Below are 17,889 nucleotides of genomic sequence, written 5' to 3'. Positions count from 1 at the left end.
AAACTAGCCCAGAACAGATTAGGGAATAATTCAAGAAGACCTTACAAACCCATGATCCAATAATAGAGAATTTTCAAAAAAGGTAGCAAACAATGGGGTAGAGCTCATTTATAAAGAAAACCATAAAGCCTGAAACACTCAGACTGAATGTCTGCCTAGTTTAAGAATATACTACCTCATGCTCCAATTTCAAAAGATTAGAAATCAGCCTCTGTGTAACCCCTCAAAAACACCATGATAGCAGTTTGTTGCCTAAAGGCAATGTTGATTTTCCTATTCATGTTCTTCTATAAATGGAAGTACCATAAGTTTTAATATAGGCCTCCATGAAATTTTCACTACTAATTAAAGTAGAAATAATGACTGAACACTACTTGGTTTTCTTCATATATAGAGTGGAACTTATCTAAATCTTTAGCTCTCATTTCAGTCCTCTTCAATACCTGTTTCTTAACTCAGTGATGATATGGGCACTATAAAACTAACATTGCAAAACCTTACCTGAACTGGGCCTCAGTTATAACATTATGGCAATGGTCTAGCCAAGATGACTTTAGCTCTTCCAGTCTTTGTATGTAGCTGTGGAAGCTCCTATCGAAGGTAAAATTAATGAAAGTAACATTTTATAAAGATTCCATTAAGGGTATGTAGGTGATAACTAGTCCTCTAATATATCAGTCACCCTGCGCTTTGCTTTAGTAAGATTTTTATCAGTAATTTAACTCCATAATTAAACCCACCTATTTTTCAATGTATGGACACTATTTTTTATGATTTATTCAGTACTACCAATAGGGAGAAAGAAAGTATCCTCTAAGGCCAGTGGGTGATGAAGATGATTGGTCACTATAAGAAACTACCCAAGTGAAGCTTTCTTAAGCATTTCACATTTGAGTCAAAGGTAAAGTGAATCAGGCACTTCGGCAACAGTTTACCATCTCTCATCCCTGTCACATATGAGGGGCAGTTGCTGATTTAATACTTATCAAGAAAACTGTTCAGACCAATTCATACTAGAGAAAAAAAAAATACATACTCATAAGATTAAGTTTATAGGGATTTCAGTACCCAGAACTAAAAACAAAAAAATCAATGGGAAACAACCTCCCCCCCCCCCCCAAAAAAAAAGTTGCAGTTAAACAGTGAGAGATTCCATTTTGCTCCACAGAACAGTGATATATGTTATCAAATACTGGGGTGATTTGGGAAAAAAAAAACTAATAAGTGCCTTAACTTTACTATTAACTCTTATTTCTACCTCCTCACAAGGTTTAGGTTTAAACTAGAGAAGCTCAAAACATAGCACCCACTTCATCAACACCAGCACTGAGATTACTATGCAATCTTCATTTCCAACTGGATCAGTTTAAGACACACTACATCCTACCTGTTTTTCAGTGAGGTTTTCATTTTTCTCCCCAAATACCTTCCATAATTATCAGGTATATTTCATAACTTTTTAAAGGAAAGAACAGGTATAATTAAAATATTCATCTTGGAAAACAAAAGTATTTCAAACTCCAAAAGGCAACATGGAAGAAAGTACGTGTAACTTTTTAAAAACCTAAATTATGAATAAAGTATCTTTAACTAGAGACAATAAAATTATACTAAATAGAAGTTTTAAGTACTAATCTTATTAAATTTAAGTTCATTCAATTTCTGGTGTAGAATTTCTTTATAGAATAAAAATAATTAAGGATAACCCATAATTTCATTTTCTATCAACAGATATTTGTGCTTTGGTCTGAAACCTCACTGGTAAAATTAGAGCTGTTTCCTCAGTGGTTTCAGCTTTCAGCTTACTGCTATAGAAAAGTCCAATAAAAGAGTCATCGTATATTCTTTAGTGATGGGCTAACTTGAAAGACAACTTGATGCTGGTTTACAGGCCAACAAATAAGAATTCAAACTAACAGAATTTTATGGAATGACAAAAAATTGTTACAAATTTAAGTGACAAATAGGTTAATGGTGTTCAGAGAATTACCCAGTATATTTGATGGTCAAGATTCATGCACAAGTATCTAATTCCTTAAACTAGACAGCAAGATACAAGTTGCCATTCTCCTCTAATTTTTGAAATAATCTTAAACTGCGCAATCCAGATTCTCGTTCTCCATTTTTCCACAAAATGATGAGATGATCGGCAGAGCATGTCACTAGCCCATGGTCTTCAAAGTATAGAAACATCTGTAAAGAAATTGAAAAATACTAATTCTAGGAACTTCGAGGAGAACAGGTTAATAGAAAAACATGTGCTAGTAAGATATGTAACCTTGGAGACTTCTTTGGACCTGAATTCCTTTTTCATGAGATTTTTAACTAATAGTCACAAGTACTAAAAAATATAACTAGTATTTTAAAAATCAGAACTTCTGCAGGGGAATCGGAGGGGGGGGGGGGAGAGAGGAGCACAGTGGACTGAGGTGATGGTGCATGGGTGCACTGGGGAAGGAAATTTTATGGGGACTACACCTGAGGAGGTGAGGGGAAGCAAATACTATTTAAAAATGAACAGTGATGTTAAAAAAAAAATTATTTAAAAAAAAATCAAAACTTTGTTGTGCCGAAACACAGAATTACATGTAAGTTATTTTTATAAGATATGTGAAGTCCAAAAATATCTCCTGAGTGTTAGCATAATGTAATTCAAGTATTAGTTTTAAGGTGGTCAGGATAGGTCCTGCCAGTCTTGCTTTACTTAGTCATCTGAGCATAAATAATGAGGCAAGTACAAATGATTACTAATAAAATATCTGAATTCTTCAAGATAAAAGGAGATACAGAACTCCAGGAGCATCTACTTGAATGTCATCTATATGCTGAAGGTCGCTACACTCAAGAAGGTTCTGCTTCAGTTAAAACAATTAAGATACCCAAGACTGTAATCAGGCATTAAATAATGTAGTACAGAGTATGATTTGCCACGGAAATTTAGAAAAGGTATAAGAAAATAAAAAGTAAATGAAATTATTAAGCAAATCTTTATAAAAGGCAAAAACCCTTTGCCCAGTAAAGAGTTGGTAGTAGAAGGAAATGAAGTCATGGAAAGAATGAGCTCCTCAAAGCAGAGTGAAATAAAGGTGAGAAACAGAACATCAGAAGGAGAATTTTCTTGGAAAGAACTTTCACATTTCTGAAGATAGCAGGATATAGCCTCAGCAGATGATATAGGATGAAGGGACAAAAAGACAATTCAGTGCACAGTAGAGGAGCTGGGCTAAAGGGTAAGAATGAGAGGTTTCAGGAGTTAGCTTAGATTTTTCTCAATAAAACCAGAGAAATAAGTTTTAAACAATGCTTGAGCATGAATACTTTCACCAAGGAAAAGTTCCTAGACTCTGACACATTTACATTATGACAAATAGACCACTCTGAAGGTTTCCCCCACCATTTAAAAACTTTTAATGGGTTCCTACTATTTTAAAAAAGTCCAAGCTCCTCAGATTACAGGACATTCATAATCTGACCCAAGCCTACTTGCCCAGGTTTTAATTCCTTCTAATGTCTGTTCACAGGAACCCCGTGTTCAATATGCTTCTATCTTTGCTCTTCTCTGATAGTCCATGCTCACCACTCTAAAAGTACACTTATAACCACCTAAGCAAACACAAAAAGTTAAAACAAAATGCAAACAACTGGGCTACCTGTTAGAGAAAAGCAAAGATGAGTAAAACAGTGAATCAGCATCAAGTAGTCACTGTCTGCTACTCACCTGAGGTCACCATAAACATTTCAGGTTAATAGCTTATTAGATCTGTATCCCTCCTCTCTACTACAGTATGAGATCCATGAAGGCAAGGATTGCATTTTTGTAAACTCCAATGTCGAATCTACTGCTCAGTAGCAATTGTGGTGCTGATACTTCTAAGCATAAATTCAATTTTAAATGAATTGTTCTTCCTTGGCTATACAATCAAAGAATCATTTAAGAAATTCACTCTTACACTGTCATCATCATCATACTATCACCACTTCCAGTGATCCCTTTATCACTACTGTTCTTACCCTTCACCACAGACAATGGTGCTATAGTAAATATTAATGTATTTGGATTTTGCAAGTTAAAATTGTATGCATCTTATAATTCTCAGCTAATTCATACATGCATAATGATAAGACACTGTTTTACTAAAGGTAACTATTCTTCAAAGGGAGGTGAAAGTAGTAGCACTCTGTTCATGAATTTAATAAAGGCCCCTAGAATTAGATTCTATAAGACAAACGCTACACAACCCTCAATCAACCTCTACTTACTAGTATTATAGAATCAACACGATTCACATTGTCTTTTTCATCAGCTATCTCCATTTCTTCAGCAATAGTGAATAAGTCCATTTTTTAGAAGCAAACGTATGCCTTGCGTCCAAGGGAGATCCTGTTTGTATACAATATAACCTATCCTAATCCATATTTAAATTCAGCAAAAACCCACACATAAGAGATGTATTAAGTCTATGACACCAGCTGAATGAAGAGCAGTGAGATGCAAAAGCAGAGCTCCCTGGACATTTACATGCCTACTGGAAATAATACCTCCACAGAAGATGAGTGTCCAATCAAATCTCCAATAAGCTCCAGTGAGCTTGAGGTGACACTTTCTTGTTTTTTAACAGGCTGACTGGCTTGTTTGCTCACTCTTCCAAATCCCCACATATTAAAAAAACCTAGAGAAACAATAATGTCAATCATTTCAAAATTACTCTGTTCATTACCTATGACAGTATTATGAAATCAGAAGAACAAAATTTTTAGTCCAGGGTTAGGTTATACAACTCTATACTAGATTCAAACATGTTACTTTATTACATCTTTCTTGGTTAACCAGATTTGTTCCTCCTCTCTTTTTATTGCTCCTACTCACACCTGTGAAAGTATGTAACTATGATTGCGTTCTGGGAATAAAACATGAGAAGTCAAAGGCCTGAATGGCAGTGTCAGAAAGGGGAGAAAAAAGGTCACAAGTCATTATCTATCAATGAAGGGTAAAGAAATAGCAAATTGAGTGTCAAAATTAATACTCCAGAGGTCAGCATCTGATTTCTTATACAAAGGTTGACAACTGGGATTTTGCTTCCCCAAACACCTGAAAGCCCAGATTTCATGAAATTATGACAGACAAATGTATTTTTCCATACACTGAGCTCAATGTTAATGATAATGCTTCATGACAGAAAAAACATTGTAGCTTGGCATCTAACAGTATAAATTCCATTTGTTATCAGGCAGGATAAGACAATATAAAAGCAGAATGAACTTCATTAGGTTATTGGGTCAGATTACAGAAAACAAAGAGTTTCCCTTCACAACAAAATCCCAGTTGACAGGAATGGAAATAAATACGTAGTTCTGCATTAAGGCAATATTAAGAGGTGAATCTTAGATCCCAATATCCTACCATATGCTTCCTGTAAACACTGTTGCCTATTTGGAGCATATTGTATGTCATTCCTGTGGTTAAACATTCCTTTCATATGAGAAAGGAAGAGACCAGCTTTTGAGAAAAGACACACCTGTTGGTACAGGTTCGGCTGTAAGCTGCTGTTTTTCTCGTAACTCCCAAATGCGTACACTGCCATCTTCTGAGCATGAGATTAACTGCCTGTCAAAACAGAAAAATGATTAAAAAAAAGAGCACCATGGAGAGCCAATGTGAAATTTGCAGTGAAAGATATCAGTGGAGCCTTCAACTGCTTTCATTCAGCTCTTAGCAGCTGATAAAAAAAATCTCAATTTACCATGATTTTGCAATGCAAAGTAAAAGCACTCTTTAGGAAATGCCCACATTATACTATATTACAGTGGCTTAAATGTTATAAATAATATCTCCATTAAAAAAATTCATTCAGGGGGCCTCCCCGGTGGCGCGGCGGTTGAGCGCTGGGTTACGAAGCTGCCCGCGGCCTCTGCAGCACCGGTTCGATCCCCGGCTGCTCCCCGGCCACTGGAGGAGGGTCCCACATGGCCCGCAGACCTTTCCTGCTGCCCGCTGCTCCCCTCAGCAGTGTACTTCTGTCCTTCTGCCTGCTCTGCTCCCCGCTCTGGTGAATTCTCTCACCCTCCTGCGCTTCTGACTGTACCCAGTGCATGTACAAACAAAACAAACAAATAAATAAAATACATGCCTCTTTAAAAATAAATAAATTCATTCAGAAAAGCAGAATATGAATTACACTTTCATGGTATCCTGAGCAGTCCCCTTTCGTCTTCTTACTGTATTAAATTCTCAGGGTGCCTCTCATTCTCAAAGTATCCTAAGAGAAAAATACACTTATTCCCTTCATGTAATTTCATCCTTAGAAACTCAGCAGCCAAATTTACCCAGAGAGGAAAGCTGTGGACAACAAGGAGACTATCATTTGATTCTAGCCACTAAAAGACATCAATAAAAAGGTGGGTCCATTGGGAAATATAAAAAGAAAAATTAGTACCTACTAAGTGTGCAAAAGTTTACTTTTTTAGATAAATACCAAATTTTAAAATAGCCTTTTTTTTTTTTCTTCAAAGATTTATTTATACAAGAATCAGGGTACAGGCCAGATTTGCGGGAGGGTGAGAGGATTCACCAGAGACAGAGCGGGGAACAGAACAGGCAGACTGACAAAACACACTGATGAAGGGAGCAGCGGGCGAGACAGGAGAGGTCTGCTCACCATGTGGGATTCTCACCGGCTGACCGAGATGGAACCCGCACTGCAGAGGCTGTGGATAGCTTCAGAGCGTGGCACTCAACCACCTGCACCACCAGGGAGACTAAACTATCTTTTCTAGTAACAAAATTCAACATAATTCATTTCATTGAACCCTGCTTCTTGTAAATTTTGTAATACATTGCCACAAATTTTTCTATTATAGACAGCCATTGGGTATTCCCTATTTTCAAAAGAACATAGCAGGTCAAGCCATGGAGCCAGGTAGCTTTGACACTTGCAATATTATACTGGTGGCCTAAGGGACTTTGAATTTCTTTCATCTGCTGCAGAACAGATGGAAACTTTACCTGTTTGGTAGTATGGCAATGTGTAGGACATTGGAGTCATGTGCAGTTTTCTGGGAGGCAATCACACGCTTCATTTGAAGGTTATACACGTATAAACCCCTTCCAACTGCAGCAAATATGTTCTGGGGGAAAAATTCAAAAGTGAGCGTAAGACTAGGACTAACCACTACCTGGTGTAATAGATTTTCAGCACTGGAGTGTTATCAGAAAGCCAATGTAACCTTTCTTATTCCTAGCCTTCAGTCCACATGACTGTACTGCCCTCTGAAATCCAAAAATATAAAGCACCAAGGAAAGCTCAATGCTTCTGCAAGGCAGAAGGAGGCAACCGATAATGCAGTTCTGTGTATCACACCCCTTAGCATCATTTTCTCCCTCACTAAAATGAAAGCTAGAGAAAGGAGTTCTGGCCCGTGGGCTGGCTCTGGCACACAGCTGCTGAGGTATAACCTAGGTTTTCATTCACATAAAATACTATTTCCTTGGGAAAATTACTGAGCTGCTTTTGCCTGGAAAATGTGAGCAAAATTACTTGTACTTCCCCATCTCCAGCAATCGAAAGATCTGTAAGACACAAAAAAGCATATGCTGGAATGACACTATCCCAAGATGCTCTAAAAGCGTCACAAAAACATTTTCCAAATGGAATGTTAATACTTCCCCTTTTTTAACTAATTATCTTTTGAAAATACTCTCCCCAATATTTATCTTATTTCAACTTCACCTTAATAAGATACCTTATTAAAGTAGAAAAAACAAGTATTATTTCCATTTTCCAGATGAGCAAGTTAAAATTTAACATTGAAGTCACACAAAAAATTAACACATGGAGTCAATATTAGAATAAAGGTCATGTTACTCCAGTCCCTTGCTCTTTCCGCATACTACATCACCTAGCTTCTAAAATTATTTTGCAACTCACACTTTTGGTAGTACTTGTCTTAGAATCATTCATTCTTATTCAACAGGTATCCCATCATCCCCATGAGGCAGACCTTTTAAAAATTCCTACACACTGCCTCCCTATTTGCACCAGAGAACCCTTCTCTTGTGGCTTCAAAGGCTCCAAACTCAATGCAGATGTATGGTATCCAGTTTTTCAGATACCTTATTGTTTTTATCAGATATATCTGTTTTCCAAAGTTGAGATATACAGAAAATTGTTAGGTATGTGTTCTGTATCCTTTTCTTATACTATTGTTTTATTTTTTAAAGAGAGGTGAAGAGGAAAAAAAAAAAAAGGACCACACTCCCCCATCAAGAACACTATTATAGCAAATTTTAAATAAAATAGTAGCAGGCATACAATTAGAAAACTTAAACAGTTTAGAAAGGCACAAGATAAAGTGAGATAAAAGCTTCCCCCAACACCACTCCTCAAAGGGACCCCCGCTCCTTAAACATGTCTGTGATTACATTCAGAAAAGTAACCTCCCACTTAAACACATTTTCTGAGACCCTGAAACTAAAAGAAGGTATGTTCAGATCAGAGCCAGGATTCAGTAATCTTACTGGGTACTAACCTCTTCCTGCATCACAGATGTGAAGTGCTTCAAGACCAAAAGGCCTAGAACACAGGAATTATCTCAAAATCTTCTTGCCCTAGGGTAATATACTAAGAAAAATATTCCTGACATTTTTCATTTCTTTTACCCTTCTAAGAAGTGCACCATTATCTTCAAAAGGACTCTCCTGCAGTGTTTCTTAAGCACTATCCGCAAATCCTATGGATTATTTAATCCAACCCAAAATTTCAACAGAGCTTTCACATCTGTGACCATTTAAAATCACTTATCTCAAGAATAAAAGATTAAAATGGTTTTATAATGCAAGTGGTGCAATCTTTGAAAAATATCACATTTTAAAGCTTAACTTGAACATGGGGAATGACATTTGTATATCCTTCAAGATTACATTTTAAATGTTACTAAATGGGTTTTACTTTAAAAGGCAAGTTTACAGATATTTTTAGACTTTTTTTTTTACCTCTTCATCCCATGTGAAATGATGAATAGAAATGTCATTTGATTTTTGACAGAGTTTTATTTCTTGCTGGGTGTCCAGCTGTGGAGATGGGTCCCAGAAGTTGCGTTCACAAGCCTGCACGGTCCAGTCCAGGACATCCCAGACAATCAGCTCTCCAACATGAGAGCCAGTTACAAAATGCAAATCTAGGGAGAGGGCACATATTAATCTCACTGTTGATCATTTGACCTAGGCTACAATTAAAAATGGACTGCCTGAGTAATAATGCTCTAGACCACCAAAATAATTAAAATAATGATGTACCTAAATAAACCAAACAGGAAGATTAACGTAAACAGAAAAAGCAGAAATAGATTCAAGATTATTTATGTATTCAGTATGTAATAATGATTCCATTTCAATTCAGTGAAGTAAGACATGCCGCATATGCTGCAATATGATTAAGTATTTGGGGAATAAAAATGAAAGCATCTTACTTGGTATACTGTTTACAAAGCCTACACTTCTCTGGTGCTTGTCATATACTCTCTCACACTAGTATAACAGATCTGTGGAGATTTTCCCACACCAAGAAAATCTCAAACACTAGCTCAATTCTACAATTTAACTGGAGACAGCATCAAATGCCGTGGGCCAAAAGCTTAGGCTTACAGCTTAGTCCCTTCTCCTCCATGTTAAGTGCCAATCATGAGTCCAGGGTGATACCTGTGCTTCTGATCAATCAGCTGCAAGTCAGAAGTTTTGATAACCCCCTCCTCTGGCTCAATTTCCTATAGAACTATTTACTATTTACCAGTTTACTATATAAAATGGTGTGATAAAGAATACAGGTGAACATCCAGATGGAAGAGACATGTAGGACAAAGTATGTGGAAAGGGGGGCAAAGCTTTATGCCCTCTCTGATTGGAGCACTCTTCCTTTATATGTTCAACAACCAGAAGTTCTCCAAACTCCATTCCACTGGGGTTTTTAATGGAGCTTCATCATGGAGGGACAATCTATTAACTCCCTTTCTAGTCCCTCTTCTCTCTTTACAGAATCCAGGAGCCAGAAGCCTGAATATTGTGGGCTTCTAATTGTAGACTCTGTCTTTCTGATGACTAGGCCCCATTTAGAAGCCCAGCAAGAACGAATGGTCTCATTAACAAAAGACACTCATATCACCAAGAGAATTTCAAAGATTTTAGGATCCTTGTTACGAACTGGTAGCAGAGACCAATATATATTATTTTTTATATTATTTCACATATACCCAAATAAGTTTCAAGTAGATTGAAGCATTAATTCAAGGATTAAGTAAAGGTGAATTTTTTTTATAAATATGAAATTCTAAAAGGCTCTAAAGGAGGCAGGATTGGGGAAAGAGATTTGAGAAAATATGTTTTGCAAAAAAAATTCACACACATCAGTGACAAAAAGCTGGGGAAAATTTGCAACTTTGATGTCAAAATAGGTTTACTATTAACTTGATACACAGAACTTCTTAAAAATCAGTAAGAATAATGGGCCTCCCCTGTGGCACAGTGGTTGAGCGCTGGGTTGCGATGCTGCCCGCAGCCTCTGCAGCGCCGGTTCAATCCCCGGCTGCTCCCCGGCCACTGGAGGAGGGTCCCACATGGCGCGCAGACCTCTCCTGCCACCCACTGCTCCCCTCAGCAGTGTACTTCGGTCCTTCTGCCTGCTCTGCTCCCTGCTCTGGCTCTGGTGAATTCTCTCACCCTCCCGTGCTTCTGACTGTACCCAGTGCTTGTATAAATGAATAAATAAATAAATCTTTTAAAAAAACAATTCAGGGGCTTCCCCGGTGGCGCAGCGGTTGAGGGCTGGGTTGCGAAGCTGCCCGCGGCCTCTGCCGCGCCGGTTCGATCCCCGGCTGCCCCCCGCTGCTCCCCTCAGCAGTGTACTTCGGTCCTTCTGCCTGCTCTGCTCCCTGCTCTGGCTCTGGTGAATTCTCTCACCCTCCTGCACTTCTGACTGTACCCAGTGCATGTATAAACAAACAAACAAACAAATAAATAAATAAATAAAACATGCCTCTATTTAAAAAAAAAATAGTTTAAAAAAAAATTCAGTAAGAATAAGATAAATACTCCAGTAGCAAAAAAAAAAAAAAAAAAAAAATGGGTGAAGGACCTGAACAGCTACAAATGATCAGTAATTTATGAAAAGATGTTCAACTTCCCTAAAAGTCAACCAGATACTAGCTTGACTTGCAAATTGGGAAAAATTATAAAAGTGGAAAATACCCAATGCTTGCAAAGCAAACAGAATCAGCACACTCATGATCTACTAATGTCTTGGTATAAATTGGTATACTCTTTCAAATTTGATAATACCTATCAAAACCTTAAAAAAAAAAAATGTAAACCCATTAACCCAACAATACTCTTAGGAATGAATCCTTAGTAAACTACAAAAAAGATAACATATAGCAAGATTATATACCATAATAATAAAAATCTGAAAAACCTAGTTGTAAAAGGAAAAAATAAATAAGACATTCACAAAATGAAATAGCAGTGCTGTTGCCAAAATTAAAAAGAATGTTTATATTTTACTTGGAAATACATTTAGGATATATTGTTACCAAACAGTAAGAAACCCACGCACCCACATGCACACACACCCCAGGAAAATACCTAGAAAGGTATGGGCCAGTATTAAATGGTGCATGGTGGGATGATTTTAATTTATATTTTTAAATTTTTATGTTTATATTTTATCTCTTTTGACTATAATTACTTGTACAATAACAAGTTTTTAAAGCCCATAAGGAAAATGAAATAGGTCAACTAAGACAACTTTACAACTTATATTTACTGTAAAATGTGTAACTGCTGAGACTAAAAATTATCTATTTTAATTCTTATGTATTTAATATAAAGCAGAACAGAACAATATACTGTGAGTCTGGAAACCCAAGTCCTAATTTTGGTTCTGCCTGTTATTAGCCATGTAGTCTTCAGAAAGTCATTTAACCTTTCTCTATCTTTTATTTGTCAGGCATTAAATAAGGATAGCATTAAAAATTAAGTTAAATAATAAACGTGTAGCCATTATCTCCTATTCCCTGGCATTATTTTGAGCACCTGATATTATTCCCTATTAGTGGTATTAAAACATCCAGTTACTTATAATTCAGGAATATATAAGATGGGTAATTATGATTTAATTATTCCATTCATCAAAAAAGCCACAAAAGAAATTTCTTAATAACTAAATGAACAATCTCTTAGAATAATGAATGACTAGCAATCACATTTAAAAACATTATTTCACCTTGGTTCCGAGTCAAATTTTTATAGTTTATTGATACTCTATAGAATTTGCTTTGTAAAGAAACAAATTCATTTTTCATCTGTGAAGAAAAACAAGCTTCCAGATTTCACAGTGGAAAAGTTGCCATACCCTTTTCCATCACCTTACCTTTCTCCTTCCCATTTTATTCCAAGTACAAAAGAACCAGAGAAGTTAGGGAGTGAAAATTTTTCTTGACTCTGACTCTGCACGTGTCACCATAATACAGTTAACTTACCTACTGAGACCACACAGTTGCCTCCCCTTAGCCCTCCAGTGTCTATAATTCATTTATGTAATAGAAATAAAGATCATTGCCAGTTGAATTTTTTTCACTGACAACAGAATACCAGCATTTACCTCAATCGAAGCATTTTACCACTGTGTAAATTATTTATATTCCCCAACAGTTCAAAATGTTTCACATCAAATAATCTCAATGATGTTAATGGATGGATTTCATTCTAAGTTATCATTTAGTATGAAAATCCCAACTGGTATCTATCTAACCATCCCTCAGAAACACTAATACTTTGTAATTAACAACCGTGCTAGCAACACAAAACAAGAAAAGGGAAAAAAGAAGCTGCACCCAAAGCCTTTTTCCAGAAGAGACAAGCAAGGTTATTGTGTCTGTCTGTCTTTAAAAACCTGTCCAGGTATTCAGATTGCTTTGGTAAACTTACATGCCTCATCAACATATAAGGGAGTTTTGTGGCACCATTCTAAGATTGCCCTTGAGCCACCTCACTAAAAATATACTTCCCCGTGAGGCTCAAACCCAGAACTAGCCACATCTTGGTAATGGGTGGGGACAAAGAAGTCGGGCTGAGAGTGGAGTTGGGATTTGTGTAACTTAATCATTTCAGGATCACTGAAAACTGCAGCATAGCAGACATGCTTAGGTACAAGATTAAGAATCTCAGCATATTATTTTCAAATTTTTCAAGATCACATATCTATGTATGATTACTAAGTGTGCCTTTTGGCTAATTCATTATCTTTAATAAAATTTCACAATTATGGAGTTTGTAAAGTAAAAAGTACCAGGAATTTTCTGTAATTTTTATTAACAGGTTTTTTTGTTTGTTTTAGCTTTCCATTTTCTTTCTCTGAAGAAGTTTTCAAGGAAATACTTGAAAATAACTTGCTTGGTTAAAATGTTACAGGATTTTTCTGCACATTACACTATAAAACAAGTACAATGATAAGGCTACCTCAAAACAATCCATCACCTTCATTAACAAAGTATGGGTCAATGGTACCAACACTTCACCACTAAAATCAGACAACTTCAATGAAATGGTCCAAAACACAATTGTGCTTTACTTAGCAGCTCCAGGGCCTTGGAGCTTATGGCGCAGTGTCCAGAGGGTAACCCAAATAAACTTGCCATTTGTGTTGCATCCATGGCTAGAGGGAAAAGAGTCCCTAGAGAAAAATAAAGGGGTGCTCCCCACCATGGTAACTTCTATCACCATAGACAAGCTGGTCCTGTGAAAAACTTGCAGCTGTGCTAACTAACACAATGGCTATTTGGGAGGAAAGTTTTAGATTTGGGAGGGACATTCTCACTGATAGATCAAAAATGTGGCGAGTGCCACACAAATGAAGGTTATACTTGGTATCTGTGAGCCAACCCAGGTCTCGGGTCAGGGGGCACAGTCTGGTCCTCCTCCTACATCATACTCATGGCACCCTTACAGGGCCTTCTTACAGTCTCTTCCCTACTATCAAACTGAAGTCCCAGGAGTCCTCTCATTTGACCTCAGTATATGCATCATCCAGCAGAGCTCTGATGATAACACTATATTTGAAAGTGAACTAGCAAAATCCCAGCCATTTGTAGGTTGTAATCCAATCCAGCCATCTAAGGTCAGATTCAACACACAGGATATGCTCATTAAAATAATTTACGAAGTCAAATAGGATGACTGCTTAGAGCAAACCTGCATCCATGAAGGGCTGGGAATGTGAAGACTGGTATCTTAGCTAGGAGGAAACAGGAACCATAGGAAAGGATAGGATAGACTGAGAAACATTAAGTATGAAACGGTCCTGGGGCCTCCCTGGTGGTGCAGGGGTTAAAGTTTCAGCGCTATCAAGCCACTGCAGCATGAATTCAATCCCTGGCCAGGGAGCTAACCCACATGGAGCAGCAGACCTCTCCTGTCTCACCCACTGCTCCCCTCAGCAGTGTATTTTAGTACATCTGCCTTTTCTGTTCCCCATTTTGTCTCTGGTGAATCCTCTCACTCCCCGCACTTCTGGCCTACATCCCAGGTCTTATACACATAAATAAATCTGAAAAAAAAGTATCAAATGGTCCCCAATCCAGCAGGAGTGATACCTGCCCTTCCCCCAAGAAGTTGCTTGGCTCTCCTACAGTCCCGGCTCAGGAAGCGAAGTGCGGAATTCTCAGCCAGAGCAGAGCTCAACTGTTCAGTGAGGGGCACACAGGCAGTCAGTAACCACATTCAGCAGTAGCAAGAACCACTCATCTGACCCCTACTCGATTTCTGCACTCCTAGTATTTTCTGTGCTTGCTGGGGAGCTAGGGAAGACACTCGCCTCTCCCTGCATGTGACCTCCACCCCCGCACCAAGTGTGCACAGAAAGAAGCTCCAAGTACCCACAGAAACTTCATCTGTCCAGAGTGTGTTTTTGTGTGTCCACCTTGGAAAAAGTCAGTAGAGGTGCAGGCTCAAACCTGGTGCAATTTCTGTTGCTTGCTCCCCTATTAATGGGGAGAGCACAGGATTCCAGGCATAGCGTTTCCAGGCTTGTTGGCAAGGATCTACCAGATCACTGGCTTTGGAAGGTCTGAGTTCTCACCCACCATGCACCCCTCCACCCCTGTGACCTCTGGACATCTTACAGGGTGCCCAGGAGGCTGCAAGTGCCCATAGTGAATACAGTCTGCCTGCCCAGTGGGTTCTTTGTTCCAGCCTTGGGGGACCCAGAAATTAACCTGCAACATCTATGCACAGTTAACTTACGACAAAGGAGCTAAAAAGTATACAATGGAGAAAGGAGAGTCTCTTCAACTAACAGTGCCAGGAAAACTGGACAGCCACATGAAAAAGAATGAACCTAGACCACCATCTCACACCTTATACAAAAATTAACTCAAGATGAATTAAGACATGCATATAAGACCTGAAACGATGAAACAGACTGAAGAAGAAATAGGTGAAACACTCCATTACACTGGATTTAGTAATGTCTTTGTGGACTCATACACTGAGGGGATGTGGACAGGACCAGTCCCTACAGAAAACAGTATGAAGGTTTCTTAAAATATTAAAAATAGATCTAGCATATGATTCAGCAATTCCACTCATAGGTGTCAATCTGAAGAATGCAAAAACACTATACACAAAACACAAAAAGATATACGTATACTCTTATGTTCAATGCAGCCGTATTTACAATAACTAAGCTATGGAAATAACCTAAGCACTCAAGGACAGAAGAGATTAGAAAAATACAGCATAGATACAACACAGAATACTACTCAGCTACAAAAAATGATGAACTCTTGCCACATGTGATAATAAGGATGGGACTGGAGGGGATGATGCTAAGTGAAATAAGTCAGAAGGAAAAAGACAAATACCAGATGGTTTCACTTACATGTGAAACACAGAGAAACAAAGGATCAGATAAAATTTAAAAAAACCCTAGAAAACTGACTGGAGTCAATGCTGTAAGAGGAAGAGGGGAAAACACAGTGGTTGAGAGGCATAATGGACTATGGTGGAGGACTATGGGTGTCTTAGTGGTGAGTATGGTGGTTTTTATATATAAATAAACACACACACACACACACACACACACTTATAAACATGTACCCAATGAGCTTACCATTGACATTAGCCAATGAGAGAATATTATCCTGGTGATCAAGGAGACGCTTAACTTCAAAGATATCCCACGCTAGTGATCCTTCTGTGGGTTCTATTAACCTGAAAATTACTAAATAAAACATGTAAATTTTCTGAAATGGTCAGAGCAGATAAAATTCTATTTCTCTAAAAAAGCAAGCATTTTATTAAATGAGAAATGCCTAAAGGACTGAAAAACTCATCTACAAAAAGATTTATACTACATTATTTCTTCCAAATGCTTGAGATGTTTGAAATTATCTACTGAAATCCCAAGTGTCCTTAGAACACTTTTGTCTACATTGACTCTTCCAAGCCCCCTTTCTCAATAAGGCCTCCGTGCATGTCCAGTTATCCTGCCTCTCTCGCCTTAGTCAGTGACTGGCCCACATCCCTGAATCACCTTTACCATCAGTTTTCTCTATTCATGTTGCCATGCCAGTTAGAACTGCTATAAAATAAGGCATAAATGTATAGTTAACTCAGTGAAAACTTCAGCTGTCGCTTTCATTTATTTATATTTTACCTTTTCTTGTATACACCATTAAATTATAACTTCTCTAAGTAGATATGTCTTACAATTTTTGTGTGACACACAGTGCTTTTGACTTCAGATGTTTAGTATATTATGTCACTCATTATTTAACTAACAATTAGAGTTATTAAACTAGTATAAGTCCTAGCTTTAATCAATACAGAAAATCCAAAATAAAATCAACTGGAGTGATTCTACCAACATTTACTAAGTATCTGCTATGTACCAGGCCCAGTCAGTGCCCTGACATATTCAGTCTAGAGTTAAGAGTGACACTTACAAACAAGCTTTAGATCAATGTATTAAGTGTTGTAATAAGTCACTGCATCAAGTGCTGTGATGGTCACAGATCAGATAACTAATATCTGAGAAGGGCACAGTTCTCAGAGGTCATATTCCTGCCAAGTGACAGTAATTATTAAAATCTCTCTCTTACATTTCTCTTTGGAAAATACGTTATGTCACCTACCTTTCTATGACTCTGAACAGGAGGCTTACCAACTAACAAATCTCTAGCAAAGTTCCTAAACACTCAAAGCAGATAGGTTATTTAATCTTGAAAGTCTTTCATGTTTAAACTGTGGTTGTCAAAAGAATGCCCCACAAAGAAATGGGGCCACATTCTGGCTTCTTGATACAAAAATTTCATAGCTACTACCTTAGTGAATTCCCAAAATAAGCCTTTTCCAACCCTTACAATTTAAATGTATAATCTCAGAATGCTGATGCTTTATTTACATGGTTAAATTTTTTGCTAAGTATATAAGTATTAATCAGCAAGGCAGAATACTGTACAGTGTAATTGGCCCTCTCTGGCATCATGATAAAAAGTGAAGTTACAGTGCCCCACTTGGGGATGTAAGTGTAGTACAAAACCTAACCTAACATTTTGACCAATAACAAACTTAGAAAATGTCTAAGTCTCAATATCACTTCAATAATCCCAGGAGGCCAAGAATGAAACAGGGGCATATGTCCTTTCAATAAATATCTCGCCTTTCCAAAATGTGTACACAGCCTAGTTTAAAATTAAAAAGTGAAAAAGAATCATACTCACTCAGTTCTTTGCCAACCGCAGCCACAACACAGTTCTTCGGTATTTCAATCAAAGCACTGACCCCTTCAAAGATATATAAAACAAGGGTCAAATAATTATCTTCTTGGATTTCATTGAAAACAA

At 37.5% G+C, this 17,889-nt stretch overlaps 1 protein-coding gene across 1 annotated transcript in view; it reads right to left on the bottom strand.

Moving 5' to 3' along the window:
• Positions 1–2,040: 2,040 nt before the first annotated feature.
• Positions 2,041–17,889, bottom strand: part of WDR41 (WD repeat domain 41) — a gene marked incomplete at both ends in the record, with an annotated part of 39,267 nt that continues 23,418 nt past the window's right edge. Inside the window, 7 exons of the mRNA XM_084233268.1 lie at positions 2,041–2,193; positions 4,540–4,670; positions 5,517–5,605; positions 7,004–7,125; positions 8,990–9,174; positions 16,155–16,265; positions 17,767–17,829. Of these exons, the coding sequence (XP_084089394.1) occupies positions 2,041–2,193; positions 4,540–4,670; positions 5,517–5,605; positions 7,004–7,125; positions 8,990–9,174; positions 16,155–16,265; positions 17,767–17,829 (854 nt within the window). The remainder of the gene's footprint in view (positions 2,194–4,539; positions 4,671–5,516; positions 5,606–7,003; positions 7,126–8,989; positions 9,175–16,154; positions 16,266–17,766; positions 17,830–17,889) is intronic.

This window comes from Talpa europaea (genome assembly GCF_964194135.1).
Source record: "Talpa europaea genome assembly, chromosome: 5".
NCBI classification, from domain to species: Eukaryota; Metazoa; Chordata; class Mammalia; order Eulipotyphla; family Talpidae; genus Talpa; species Talpa europaea.
Note: the sequence above shows the minus strand (reverse complement) of the source record. Positions and strands in the feature narration are given on the sequence as shown.